Here is an 11,892-nt window from a genome sequence, read left to right on the forward strand (position 1 = left end):
CGAAATCTTCCTAACTTATATAAAAACATATGATATTATTTAGTTGTCACCTTGTATAAATAAAATAATTCTTATAACGATTAAGACTTTTGTGATTTTGTTTAAGATAAGTTGTTCTTGAAATAAATTTATATAAAATTTATTAGTAAATATATTTTTACTAAGTTATTGAGAAAATTTACAATTTATATTTTGAAACATATTTTTATGAATACATAATTAGGTGGAGCTTTTCTCTCATATTTTCATTCTGAAATCTACATTTTTGCATCATAACAAAATTCTAAGCTAATGTAACGCCAAGGCCATAAATAAGTATTTTGGAGATATATGAATACTACAAAATTTCTGAAATGGCATTAAATTAATACGAAAACACCATGACAGACAGTTCTTAGTTAGTTAGGATTGAAAGGTTGTTTGTCTTTTCGTTTCACCATCTTCGGTAGGCTTTCTGTCCGTTCACTTTCATCCTTATCAAGAAACAATGGTATTACGAAAGTATTAAATATTAAATATAGTTACATAAACAAAAATAATTTATATATTTTGATTGATTTGAGGTATGATGCTCAGTATGTACGGAGAAAAATATGTAGCAGGATTCAGTATTCAGGGTGAGCTTCATGGTGATGTATGATTATTTTAATATGCTAGCCTTGAATGGATTATTCCTTAGTTGATACATGGTTATGTGCATGCTGTGATGTACGGTGAGCGTTATAGCACCTTTTCTAGCAGAGTCAAGTGTGAACAGGTAAACCAGAGGATAAGACATTCACCGAAAACTTGTTATAACATCTGAATAGGACGTGTTATTAATGTCTTTGTATTGTATTTTGCCGATCTCTGTCGCCAATTGGGCCAGGATGGCTAACAATTGCTTGCACGAAAATGCTAGTGATTATGGAGTTATCTTCAAACTATTTTAATCAACATCATCAATATTTTAACAGATATTCCTCAATTATTGTTCATCAACGATTTTAGGTTTCACTGGTTCTCATGATTACATGCATTTCTAAGAGTATGTTATCACTTCCTCCAATGAGTTCTCCTTCATTGTTTTTCACTCCCAAGATAGACCTTGATGTTCCATTTACTGCATTCACCACGAAATATTTATGTAGATGATTTCTATTTACTATTGTTCTAACTAACTCTTTTTACAACATATTTTTCCTTATAATTTATTGTGTTTGAAGTTTAAGTGTGGCAAGTTTATCATCAATTTACAAACTTCTGATTTTATATTTATTTTAACAGATAAAACTTTTCATTAAATTTCAAGTAATGGATATATGTAGTGAACAGATTGCAGTAGATTGAAGCCCAAAAGTCTAAAGAAAACAACACCGAATACACACTTTAACTTCTTCAACCCATTAATTTCTTGACTCATATATTTCAGAAAGTTGATTCCCAAATAAGTGAGAGGTGACCCTAAAAACTAACGAGGTACAGGAAGATATATCATAATATAGAACTAAGAAGGAATTATATGCAGTCCTTCATCCATGCTTCTATTCTTCCTTGAAAGTAAATTGTATATCATTCCATTAATTCTTTGTCATTCTTGAGTATGTGGAGGTTTCATGCCTGGGCCAGAGGCATGAAGAGCAATGAAGTTTTTGTACCAAGAAGCAGACATTCTTGGAGTTCTTTGGAGAGTGTCATAGTCCACACGATGAAGTCCAAACCTTATAGAGGATCCCTCCGTCCACTCAAAGTTGTCAAGCAAAGACCACAAAAAGTACCCTCTCACGTCTGCTCCTTTCCTGTTCATGCAACAACAAACATTTTCTTGACCAAAAGGGCTCATCCTGTTCTTGCTTTCTAATCACTTATTTCATAATATGTTATCAAGACAAAAAAAAAATTGTGCAAGTTTTGGTGTGTATATTTTTCAGACTAATATGGGTATGTGAACACCTTATTGCTGTTGCCAAGGAATCCAAGTAAGCACGCAAGTACTCCACTCTTTCCACATCATTGATCATTTCTTTAGTGGTGAGGTTGGAGTTCTCCCTCATCCCAACTCCTATGCAAGACAATATATACAATTCAAAATCAATATTTCAAACTAGGTTGTGTCTTTACTCTCATGTTATTCTCCATGTAACAGCTAATAAAGTTTTATCAATTCTTTCTAACAAGTTCAAAAACTCCACCAAATGTCATGGAGATTGACCAAAGCAATATACATTTGCATACATACATAATATATGCCTTTTATTATAAGATATTGTTTTAAAAAAACCAACAGCCCTTTTTTTGTAAAGCATTTTATAGAAGCATTGATTGTTTTCTTTGTTAGAAATGTTTTGTATTAAAGATTGGAGGGAAGAGTGATGTGTATTTCTACTCACCATTTTCAGTAATGAACATTGGTATGTTGTTGTACCTCTCCTTAATGTAAGTCACAATCTTCTCCATGCCTTGTGGGTAAACATACAACCAGTGAAGCGAAGTCTGCATACATGAACTTCATATGCTTAACATTATTTTCCAAATTGAAGGTGCATGGTCTTCGATCAAGAAAAGCTATATAGAGGGTTTCATATACACACACCGGTTCTCCAATGCTCATGCCATTCATTTTAGCCAATTTTAGAGCAAAACCTTCTGTCCTTGTAGACCCTAGTCCTGGTTCACACACTGAGTGGATGCAATCCTTTACAAAGTAACTAGTATAGTGGTTTACTCCAATGAAATCTATTGCAGGTTTGAGTTTTTCCAGGTTATATGGAACTGGTGGGAGGTCTTCTCCCAATATTTCACGCATTTCCCTTGGATACTCCCCTCGGATAACTGGGTCCAAAAACCTGCATATTTCACCAGCATAAAGAATCTTGAAGAGGCCGTGCCTTGCATCAACAACATGCATTCATTCTTAAAATATTTACCAATTCATAAAAAATGATTGAGCTCTCTCAGCAGCTATCTTGTCTTCAGAGGAGTTGCTGATGGGTTCAAACCACATAGTATGCATGACCAGTCCAATTTTCCCTCCCTGAATTTTCTGCCATTCAAACCTTTCACGTAAGATTGCTGATATTTGGACACCTACAAATTTTAACTCTTAATTCACACTATCTATTTCTCTCACTCTATCTTATCCAAAAGTAGAATATATAATTCTAAAATTATTATTTTACATTTTTCCGTTCTTTATAGATATTTTTATTCTGATTGCAATATTTGTAACTAGCAAACAACTTATTAACTAATTATTGGAATGAGAAAATGCTAGTTGAAAAAAATAAATTGGTCGTTGGAAATTACTCTAAGATTGATAAGAAAGTCCAAAATCAAAGTATATGAAAAATTATTTTGGTAACATAGAAAACTCATCTTACCTGATATTTGGTTCTGTAGAGATGAACAGCAGTGGCATGGGATAAGAGAAGATTAGAACCTGCAATGAAAGGTTCCCTCTCTGAGTCCCCACCATTGGTGCAATTCCCAAATGAACCAGAACAACGACCAGGTGGCCATATCCCTTTTCTATAGCCACAAATAAATGCAACGTTTGGTTCATTAAATGTGATCCAGTATTTCACTCTGTCACCGAAGTTCTTGAAGCATATGTCTGCATAATACTTGAAATCCTCCCTACAAAAATCAACGTTACATTTAACAAAATATTTGTGAGCATACTCTTTTATTGTACTTTTATATGTGTTGATATCACAAGTACTTACGCAATATTAGGACTTAGCCAACCTTCATATCTTTCCTGAAGTTCTTGAGGAATATCATAATGTGATATTGTGACAAAAGGTTCTATTCCTAAAGCAAAACCAGAAAAGGAAAAGAGTTAGAGATAGAAAAAGTATTGAATAATACTGATAACAAAAGAATGAAACCTCTGGAGAGAAGTGTGTCAATTAGCCTGTTATAGTAATCAATCCCAGCCCGATTCACCTTGCCGAATCTACCCTCTGGATCAAATTTGTAATGTAGTAGTTAGAGATAGAAAGTAAATGCAATTTATTATGTTTAAGGATTCAAAATTATTACAGCCTTAAATTTTCAAAATAATTAAATTAACTAATGTTTTCAGTTTTTGATGCAATATTAATTATTGTATCTATAATTTATTTTCAAATAAGTTACATCATTTCAATATTTGTATTTTCAACTGACAATAACACCAATGTTTGGCAAGATTATTTTAATGTCAACAAAAGTTCAGAATTATGATATGTGAGGATGAGGTTGTACAATTAAAATTTAAGAAATTAAAATAAAAAGTGTAATTAATTTTTTGATTAAAAAAAAACTTACTGGGGAGAATTCTGGCCCATGATAATGAGAAGCGATAACTGTTGACTCCAATGTAATCCATAAGATCCACGTCTTCCTGTTTTTCACAATTAGTTGGATTCCTGTTTTTCACAATTAGTTGGATTGTATGTAACACAGACATTGACACGGACACTGATATGACACGGATACGGGTATGGAGATACATAAAATCTCTAAAATGTAGGACACATTGACATATATCTATATATTATATAATTATAAATTATATAAATTGAGAATAAAGATTTATGTGCACAAGTATGTTCCAGTTTATTTTTTAAACAAAAAGATGTTTTTCATGACTGGTTCACAGGGATTTGTTTCTAATTTTTATAATTATAAAAACAATTTATACAATAAAGTTTGAATTTTAAGAAAATTAATGTATTTTTCCTTTTTAAAATTGTATTAGAACTACTAAAATTGTCAGAAATCTAACAAATACTTTTTGAATTGTACACTTCACGGATACGTGTCTTATAAGTGTCATACGAGTGTCGAAGACACATATGGAGATACATAAAATCTCTAAAATGTAGGACACATTGACATATATCTATATATTATATAATTATAAATTATATAAATTGAGAATAAAGATTTATGTGCACAAGTATGTTCCAGTTTATTTTTTAAACAAACAGATGTTTTTCATGACTGGTTCACAGGGATTTGTTTCTAATTTTTATAATTATAAAAACAATTTATACAATAAAGTTTGAATTTTAAGAAAATTAATGTATTTTTCCTTTTTAAAATTGTATTAGAACTACTAAAATTGTCAGAAATCTAACAAATACTTTTTGAATTGTACACTTCACGGATACGTGTCTTACAAGTGTCATACGAGTGTCGAAGACACACCATTTAAAAGGAGTGTCCTAACTTCATATTTGTATCACTCAAATTAAGACCAACAAAACAAATCATGCTTATTTAGATACCCTTAATCAAAGATGTAAGAAATAACTCAGTGAAGAAAGTATTAAGAATAAAATCTCTATAAATTAAAGAATATTTTATAAGTATACAAAATTGTTGAAATTTACCAACAAATTCAGTGCGTGACCCTAGAACTTACAACCAGAACATCTTTAGTGATTAAATTAAATGTTGAATGTTTAATTAAACTTCTATTGTACTTCAGTATAATATATATATATATATATATATATATATATATATATTGATTGAAAAATATAATTCATTTGATTATATTGATGTTATTATTCAATTTTAACAGAATTTAAGGTAAATAATTATGATAATATTAAATTAAAATTTAACGATTAATTAGATCAATAAAATTTATCTTTTATATATTAAAAATATTTTCAATTATGTAAATATTTTGTATTTTTATCAAATAAATTGAGAAGATTAATGTTTTTAACATATCAAGTTACTCTATTATAATTTATAATTAGAATTTAATCAATAAATAGTCATCATTTAAATTGAAAAGTTATTATTTATTTATATCTATTAAATAGTATAAAACAAATTTTAATTAAAAAAAATAGACCAAGATGCTGGGCCTGTCGCCATCCTATGTTAGACTTAATGTAAAGATGCGTTGAAAAAAATGGATATCTGTTGCCTCAAATGTCATCGTAAGATCTCATCTTCCTGTTTTTAGATTTTAATATCCTCCTACATACTTCTTTCTTGGTCTGAAAAATTACTATAGCTTATACTTTTTTAAAATAAATTAAATTCATTAATATTCTCACTTTATTAAAACGCTAGATTTTTATATATGAATTTCTTTAAATTAATTTTTTACATATTAGTAAAAATAATATATTTATTATAAGTTTATATAAAAGTTTTCATGTTAGTTATCACTATTCAACTTGAGATCTCAGTTAGGCTGACATCTCAAGTAACAACAATCATCTGCCATCACATGAAAAAAGTATTATTAAAAAAAATACAAAAAAATACAAAAATAATATAATATATTTATTATAAAAAAATATTTGTTTTTAATTTAATTTCTGATGATTGAAGAGAAGTTGAGTTTTACACTCTTTTCTTTCTCTATTCAGTCTTCTACTTCTTTTTACGGGTTTAAATATATTTTCTTTTCATTCATAATAATGCAATGTTTTTATTTTCAATTATTATTTCGGCTATATTTTATAAAAAAAAATTATGAACAGTTTATTTTAGTCATTTTAAGATATATTAATTTAGTAAGTGAAAAGGATTGAGAAAACTGGATTTCAGTAATTTTAAGGACAAGTCTAAAAGCTATATATGTGAATCGTTCATAAATTTAATACCACGACTAAATAAATTAATGTCTAAATTTGTTATGAGATAGTTGAAAGGACCACAGATAGATTGAGAATTAGACATAATAACTTTTAGTTAGTAAAACAAATTATTTTTTTAAAAATGTTTTGGTAAGTAAATTTAAATATATTTCTTATCAAAGAAAATTTAAAATATTAATAAACATATGAGTTTATATACTGAAATCATTAATAAAATAATAAATGATCAGGATAAAACACCAATATAAAGATTTTTTACACTCATTCAATTATAAATATTCACAGAATTGAAATTTTATACCCAAAACATTCTCCCACTTCTCACAAGTATATTTAAGAATGAGATGTGATACTCATACAATGTTTTTTAATAATTTACACAATGTTATCTTTTCTCTATCATACCATTTATTATATATCAATTTATTTTTTTCTCTTAATAATAAATTTCGTTATACAGTATTCAATAACATTAACAATAAAGTAAGTTGTTTAAGAATCTTTAATAATTTTTAACCATCTACCAAGAGAAACAAAAACGCACAAAAAACATTACATGTGTTTGTCTCTTTTATTGAACAGTGCAACTTTTGGAGTATTTAAAGAAGTTAATAGCACAAGTTAGTTTCAAGAGCAAAGCTACCTTATACTTAATCTATTTGTACTTCTCCTTTTAGTTTCTATATTAATCAATTCAGTCCTAAAATTTTAAAAAAGTTAAATATAATTTTAATTTGTCTAAAATAATTCAATATATTCCATTACGTTACATTGTCCTTGATTACATATATAAACATATTTAATTATACATTAGCACATTTAATTATTTTAAAAAGAATTGAAACTATTCCATTGAATTGTAATTAACTTGATTTGAGGTGATAATAGTGAAAGATTATCAGTCATTGTCATGAAATAGGAGAAATGAAAGAAATTGAAATCTTATCTTTAATATGAATATAAACTCTCAACTAATCCTATATCTTTTTCCTTTGTTTAATATTATAGTGGAGTTAGGCTTACACTTCATTTCAACTTATTTAAGTATGTCGCATACATTGAAATCAACTACCAAGCAAAATATCTATAAAGTGTTAAATAGTAAGGTTTAGCTCAACCCACGCTTTTTACGGATTAAGATTTTTTTTTATGCCCAACCTAATTTTATATAAAATCGTTGGCTCCATTTTAAAATAAAAAAAACAACAATTTAGATGCAAAAAATTAAAAATATTATTTTTGAATTTAATTCTTATAAATAAAAATAACTTATTATTACATATAAATTTAATACATAAATTATAATATATATGTACACATATTTAATAAAATAATATTATTTTAATTACTTTTAACTTAAATTATTTTTTCTCATAAACCTACCCAAAATCATTTGATTCGATGTACAAATAAATCAGACCAAAATTGAATTAACATCCAACCTAATTTTATTTATTTTTTATAGTTGTACCTATGTATTGCAATTGGTTTTAAACAGTTGGCCAGGAATCAGGAATAAAATATAAACCAGTAAAAATTTTAAAAAAATTGGTTTATCCCTTTTCAGTGGGTTGTTATTTGTTAATAATTAATTAATTTCATGAAAGGTAAAGTAAAAAAAGAAAAAGGTGCTGATTTGAATTCAATATTGAAGTGGTGATATTTTATATACAAATGGAAGACGTGAAAGATTGTTTTTTAAGTTTATGAAAAAGAGTGAGAGGGATTGAAGTAGACTTGGATCCATTTATTTAAATTAAAAATATACTTGTTTTGGAAATTTGTTTTATTAGAAGCTTTTAAACACATCCTTCCAAATAAAACCCATGACTATTAAGAGTGATAATAGAAGTAAGATGATGATACCTTATAACGATGGTAATGATCATCAGCAACATCACCATTACTTCCATCAGTTACAGTTCCTGAAATGGTAGAAGCATGTATCATTGGATGCTTTCTCAATAAACAATAAGTATTTTACAAAACAATGAGTAAGAATGTGAACCTGGCTTATGAGTGAAAACATCCCAGTTATTTAGCCCCTTTCCATCACTCAAGTAAGCTCCCTCAATCTGCAAAATCATTCATTATTTCGCATATGCCAAGCTACGATCACACAACTAATTTCTAACATCATCTCACAAAATCAGTTTGAAAGATTGAAATATGAACATCTTGAGTGTGGAAATGTGAACAAAATTGTAGAAAGAGTTGCAGAAAAGAACCTGATATGAAGAAGATGCAGTTCCAAAAAGAAAGTTGGTTGGAAATGGAGAGGAAGTTGAAAGGTCTTTGAGGGATAGAAAATCAGCAGCACCCAATCCCAAGAAAATGGAGATAGAGAAGCTTAGTGCAAAGAGTGGTAGGAGTGGAACTTCCATGTTTTCTGTGTTTAAGGGAATGTCGACTCAGATATATACTTATATGCAAAACAACGCATTCATGGTTCACACGACTATATTTTCAGCTGCCTTTAATTAGGTGATTTAATTTTTTAACAGAAAATATTCAAAATTAGACCCCAAAAAAATTAAGTGCAGTAGTTGATAATTTTTTTTATTTTTTTTTGCATAAATGAGTCTTTTTAAAAATTTATCTATTTGCATATAATTTTTTATGCATATTTGATATATGTACGCTCACTTTTTTTTTATATTTGATATAAAAGGTTTTATATGAAAATAAATAATTTTTTCAACAATTTCTTCACACGAAAATTTCAGTTAGAAACTTTTTTGTGAGGATATTCATCTTCCGGGATCAATTTTGATATTTCCGCGATAATATCTAAGAAACTCTTTTGCGTAATATTGACTGTTTCACATTATTTTTTTTGTTCAGAAGTTTTTTTGCTTTATCATAATTTAGGATTTATGAACTATTTTTCATGATTTTGGGAATGGATTTTTTTTATCTAGATTTTTACAAAAATATTTTATGAAGCAAAAGAGAATTTAACCTTTTCCACTTAAAAAGTACTATATTATTTTGTATTAAATATTTAATATGATAATAAATTAAAAATTTAACGTATTACCTTTTAATTTATAGAGAACTTATATATAAAGTAATATTTTTATTATTAGAACAAAGTTTAAGAATTATAACTCTAAAAAATTAATTAAAATTTAGTCCCGTAATATTTTTGTTTGTATTTTATCATTCTTAGTTCTTTTTTGTTTGTTTTTAGTCTCTCTTTAACTTTATTCGTTAAACCTAATAATAATGGCGGCATTGTCTTGATGTCATGATGATATCATCTATGTCCATGTTAACAAAATTATCAGATCAATAATGATAAAATTATTGAAAGTGTGGCGTTAACCTATGATATCATTAGAAGATTAAAATAAAAAATATTTTGTTGATGTATATTAAAATAAATATTTTTTTTGTATTTTAGAAGATGAATGGAGAAGTTTGAAAGATATATATTAGAAGCATTATTGCACATTCTTCAAGAAACATTTAATATTATTGATGACGGAAATGACAAAACGGACAGCCGAAATATAAAAAGGACAAGCAAACAATGGATTATTTATTATAAAATTAATTTAAATAGAGAAATTTAGTTAAAAAGTTAAAAATAAGTAAATGGTTTGGTTAAATTTTATAAAATATTAATTTCTATTAATGTTGGAGAAATTAAATTTATGAAATAAACTAACAATACAAACTACTGATTTTGATATGTGAATTTGGTTGTTGAGTTAGATGAATGAGTAGATTAAAATCTCCAGCTTCACAAATGGAGGGACAAACCAAGTATTTCGATTGTTTCACCGGATTCATATAACCTCCTTCTATATTTGGTTTAAAATGCTCTTATTTAATACTTATTAGTTCATGTTTAAAAAATATGAAAATTTTGAGAAGATTTGGTACTATTAATAATATATACTATTGATTTACAGATTCAAATCCTCATATAATACTATTTATATTTTTATTAATTTATCATATAACACTATTTATATTTTTATTTTCTTATTTAGTACATTTTTGTTTTTATTTCAGTCTCAAATACCATTCTTTTTTATTTTTCTGTCTATCACTATTTTAAAAAAAAATAAAAATTAAAAACTTAATCATTTTAATTTTGAATGCATTAAAAAATAAATATTTTTAATGTTTAAAATAGTTATTAATAAATAAAGAAATGAGTTTTTACAAAATAAAAATAAATTAAAAATGTTTAGTTTAATTTTTTTTAAATGAAGAAAATAAAAAATTAAACCCTACAACAACACAAAAGTTGATTCTATAAACATAAATTAGTATTTATTTTTATTATTATTGAGTAGCGGGAACACATTTTACTATTTATATATTCATATAATTTTAATAAATATTAAATTATATGAGAAGATATGTAAATTATCTAAATGCACCATTGATAATAGTTTTATTAAGATTTTATGTTAATTTTTATATATTTTCATTTTATTGTTTTTGAATATTAAATTTTGATTTAACTTGGGTGTAATCTTGAACTTTGTAAGGTTATCAAGATTAAAATTAAGGTTTAAAAAAAATGGACCGGCAAACAATGTCAAAACATAATGCAAATAGTTGTATGTTGGAAGTTGTGGAATCTATCACCATATCAATTGAATCCACATTTTCCATGGCAAAGAAGTTGAAAAGAATAAAATAATAAACTAAATATAAATTACCAAACTTCCAACTTATGTAATATCTAATAGATCAAAGCACCAGTAGACATAAAAACTTTACCTCCAAAGCTGGACTTAGGATTCATACAAAAATATAAAAAAAAATTAAGAAAGCAATAGAAACAAAAATGTTCAAATCCTATAACAATGAGACACGTCTCTGTTTCGAACGCTTTGGGAAGTGCGAGAAGGAGGAAACAATGGTGGTTGTTGTTGTACAGTGGTGATTGAAGAGGGACTAAGATGGGTGAGAGTAGGAGAAGAACATGGAGCGTGAATGAAGAGGGTTCAAAATGTGTCAAAATTTATGAACATTTTTTTTTTCTTTGTATGCAACGGGTGAAAACTACTACTCCTTATAAGGAAGTGGAAGAAAGTGGTAACCGCTCAACTACTCTTTATAAGGGGTGGATGTAACTGATGAAAACTACTCATTCATAAGAAAGTGGATGTAAATGGTGACGGTGAAAACTACTGAAGAAAGTGGTAACGCTCAGTAATAATAAAATAAAATTGATTGTTCACGTTTGACCATTACTCACATCTCCTAATATTTATTTCTCTCTCATAAAACAGACACTCCCTCCTCTCATTATGCAATTAATTTTCAAAATAAA

General features: G+C 27.2%; 1 protein-coding gene across 1 annotated transcript; it reads right to left on the bottom strand.

Annotated features, from left to right (window-relative positions):
* Nucleotides 1-1,304: 1,304 nt before the first annotated feature.
* LOC137832248 (beta-glucosidase 47-like) lies at nucleotides 1,305-9,056 on the bottom strand. The gene is made up of 12 exons (XM_068640304.1): nucleotides 8,822-9,056; nucleotides 8,602-8,668; nucleotides 8,460-8,518; nucleotides 4,291-4,366; nucleotides 3,870-3,944; nucleotides 3,705-3,792; nucleotides 3,360-3,615; nucleotides 2,907-3,022; nucleotides 2,573-2,825; nucleotides 2,370-2,472; nucleotides 1,933-2,041; nucleotides 1,305-1,778 (listed from the first exon to the last, which is right to left on the bottom strand). The coding sequence occupies exons 1-12, from the start codon at nucleotides 8,975-8,977 to the stop codon at nucleotides 1,571-1,573; spliced, it is 1,566 nt and encodes a 521-aa protein (XP_068496405.1). The 5' UTR covers nucleotides 8,978-9,056; the 3' UTR covers nucleotides 1,305-1,570.
* Nucleotides 9,057-11,892: the final 2,836 nt, after the last annotated feature.

Source organism: Phaseolus vulgaris, chromosome 6 (assembly GCF_000499845.2).
Source record: "Phaseolus vulgaris cultivar G19833 chromosome 6, P. vulgaris v2.0, whole genome shotgun sequence".
Taxonomy (NCBI): domain Eukaryota; kingdom Viridiplantae; phylum Streptophyta; class Magnoliopsida; order Fabales; family Fabaceae; genus Phaseolus; species Phaseolus vulgaris.

Bases quoted from the DNA above. Each gene is read 5' to 3' on its own strand.
- LOC137832248 (XM_068640304.1), bottom strand. From the start codon at position 8,977: ATGGAAGTTCCACTCCTACCACTCTTTGCACTAAGCTTCTCTATCTCC. The intron at 8,519-8,601 runs GTTCACATTCTT...CTACCATTTCAG, and splicing joins TGTTTTCACTCATAAGCCAG to GAACTGTAACTGATGGAAGT. The intron at 2,042-2,369 runs GTGAGTAGAAAT...TGTCTTGCATAG, and splicing joins AATGTTCATTACTGAAAATG to GAGTTGGGATGAGGGAGAAC.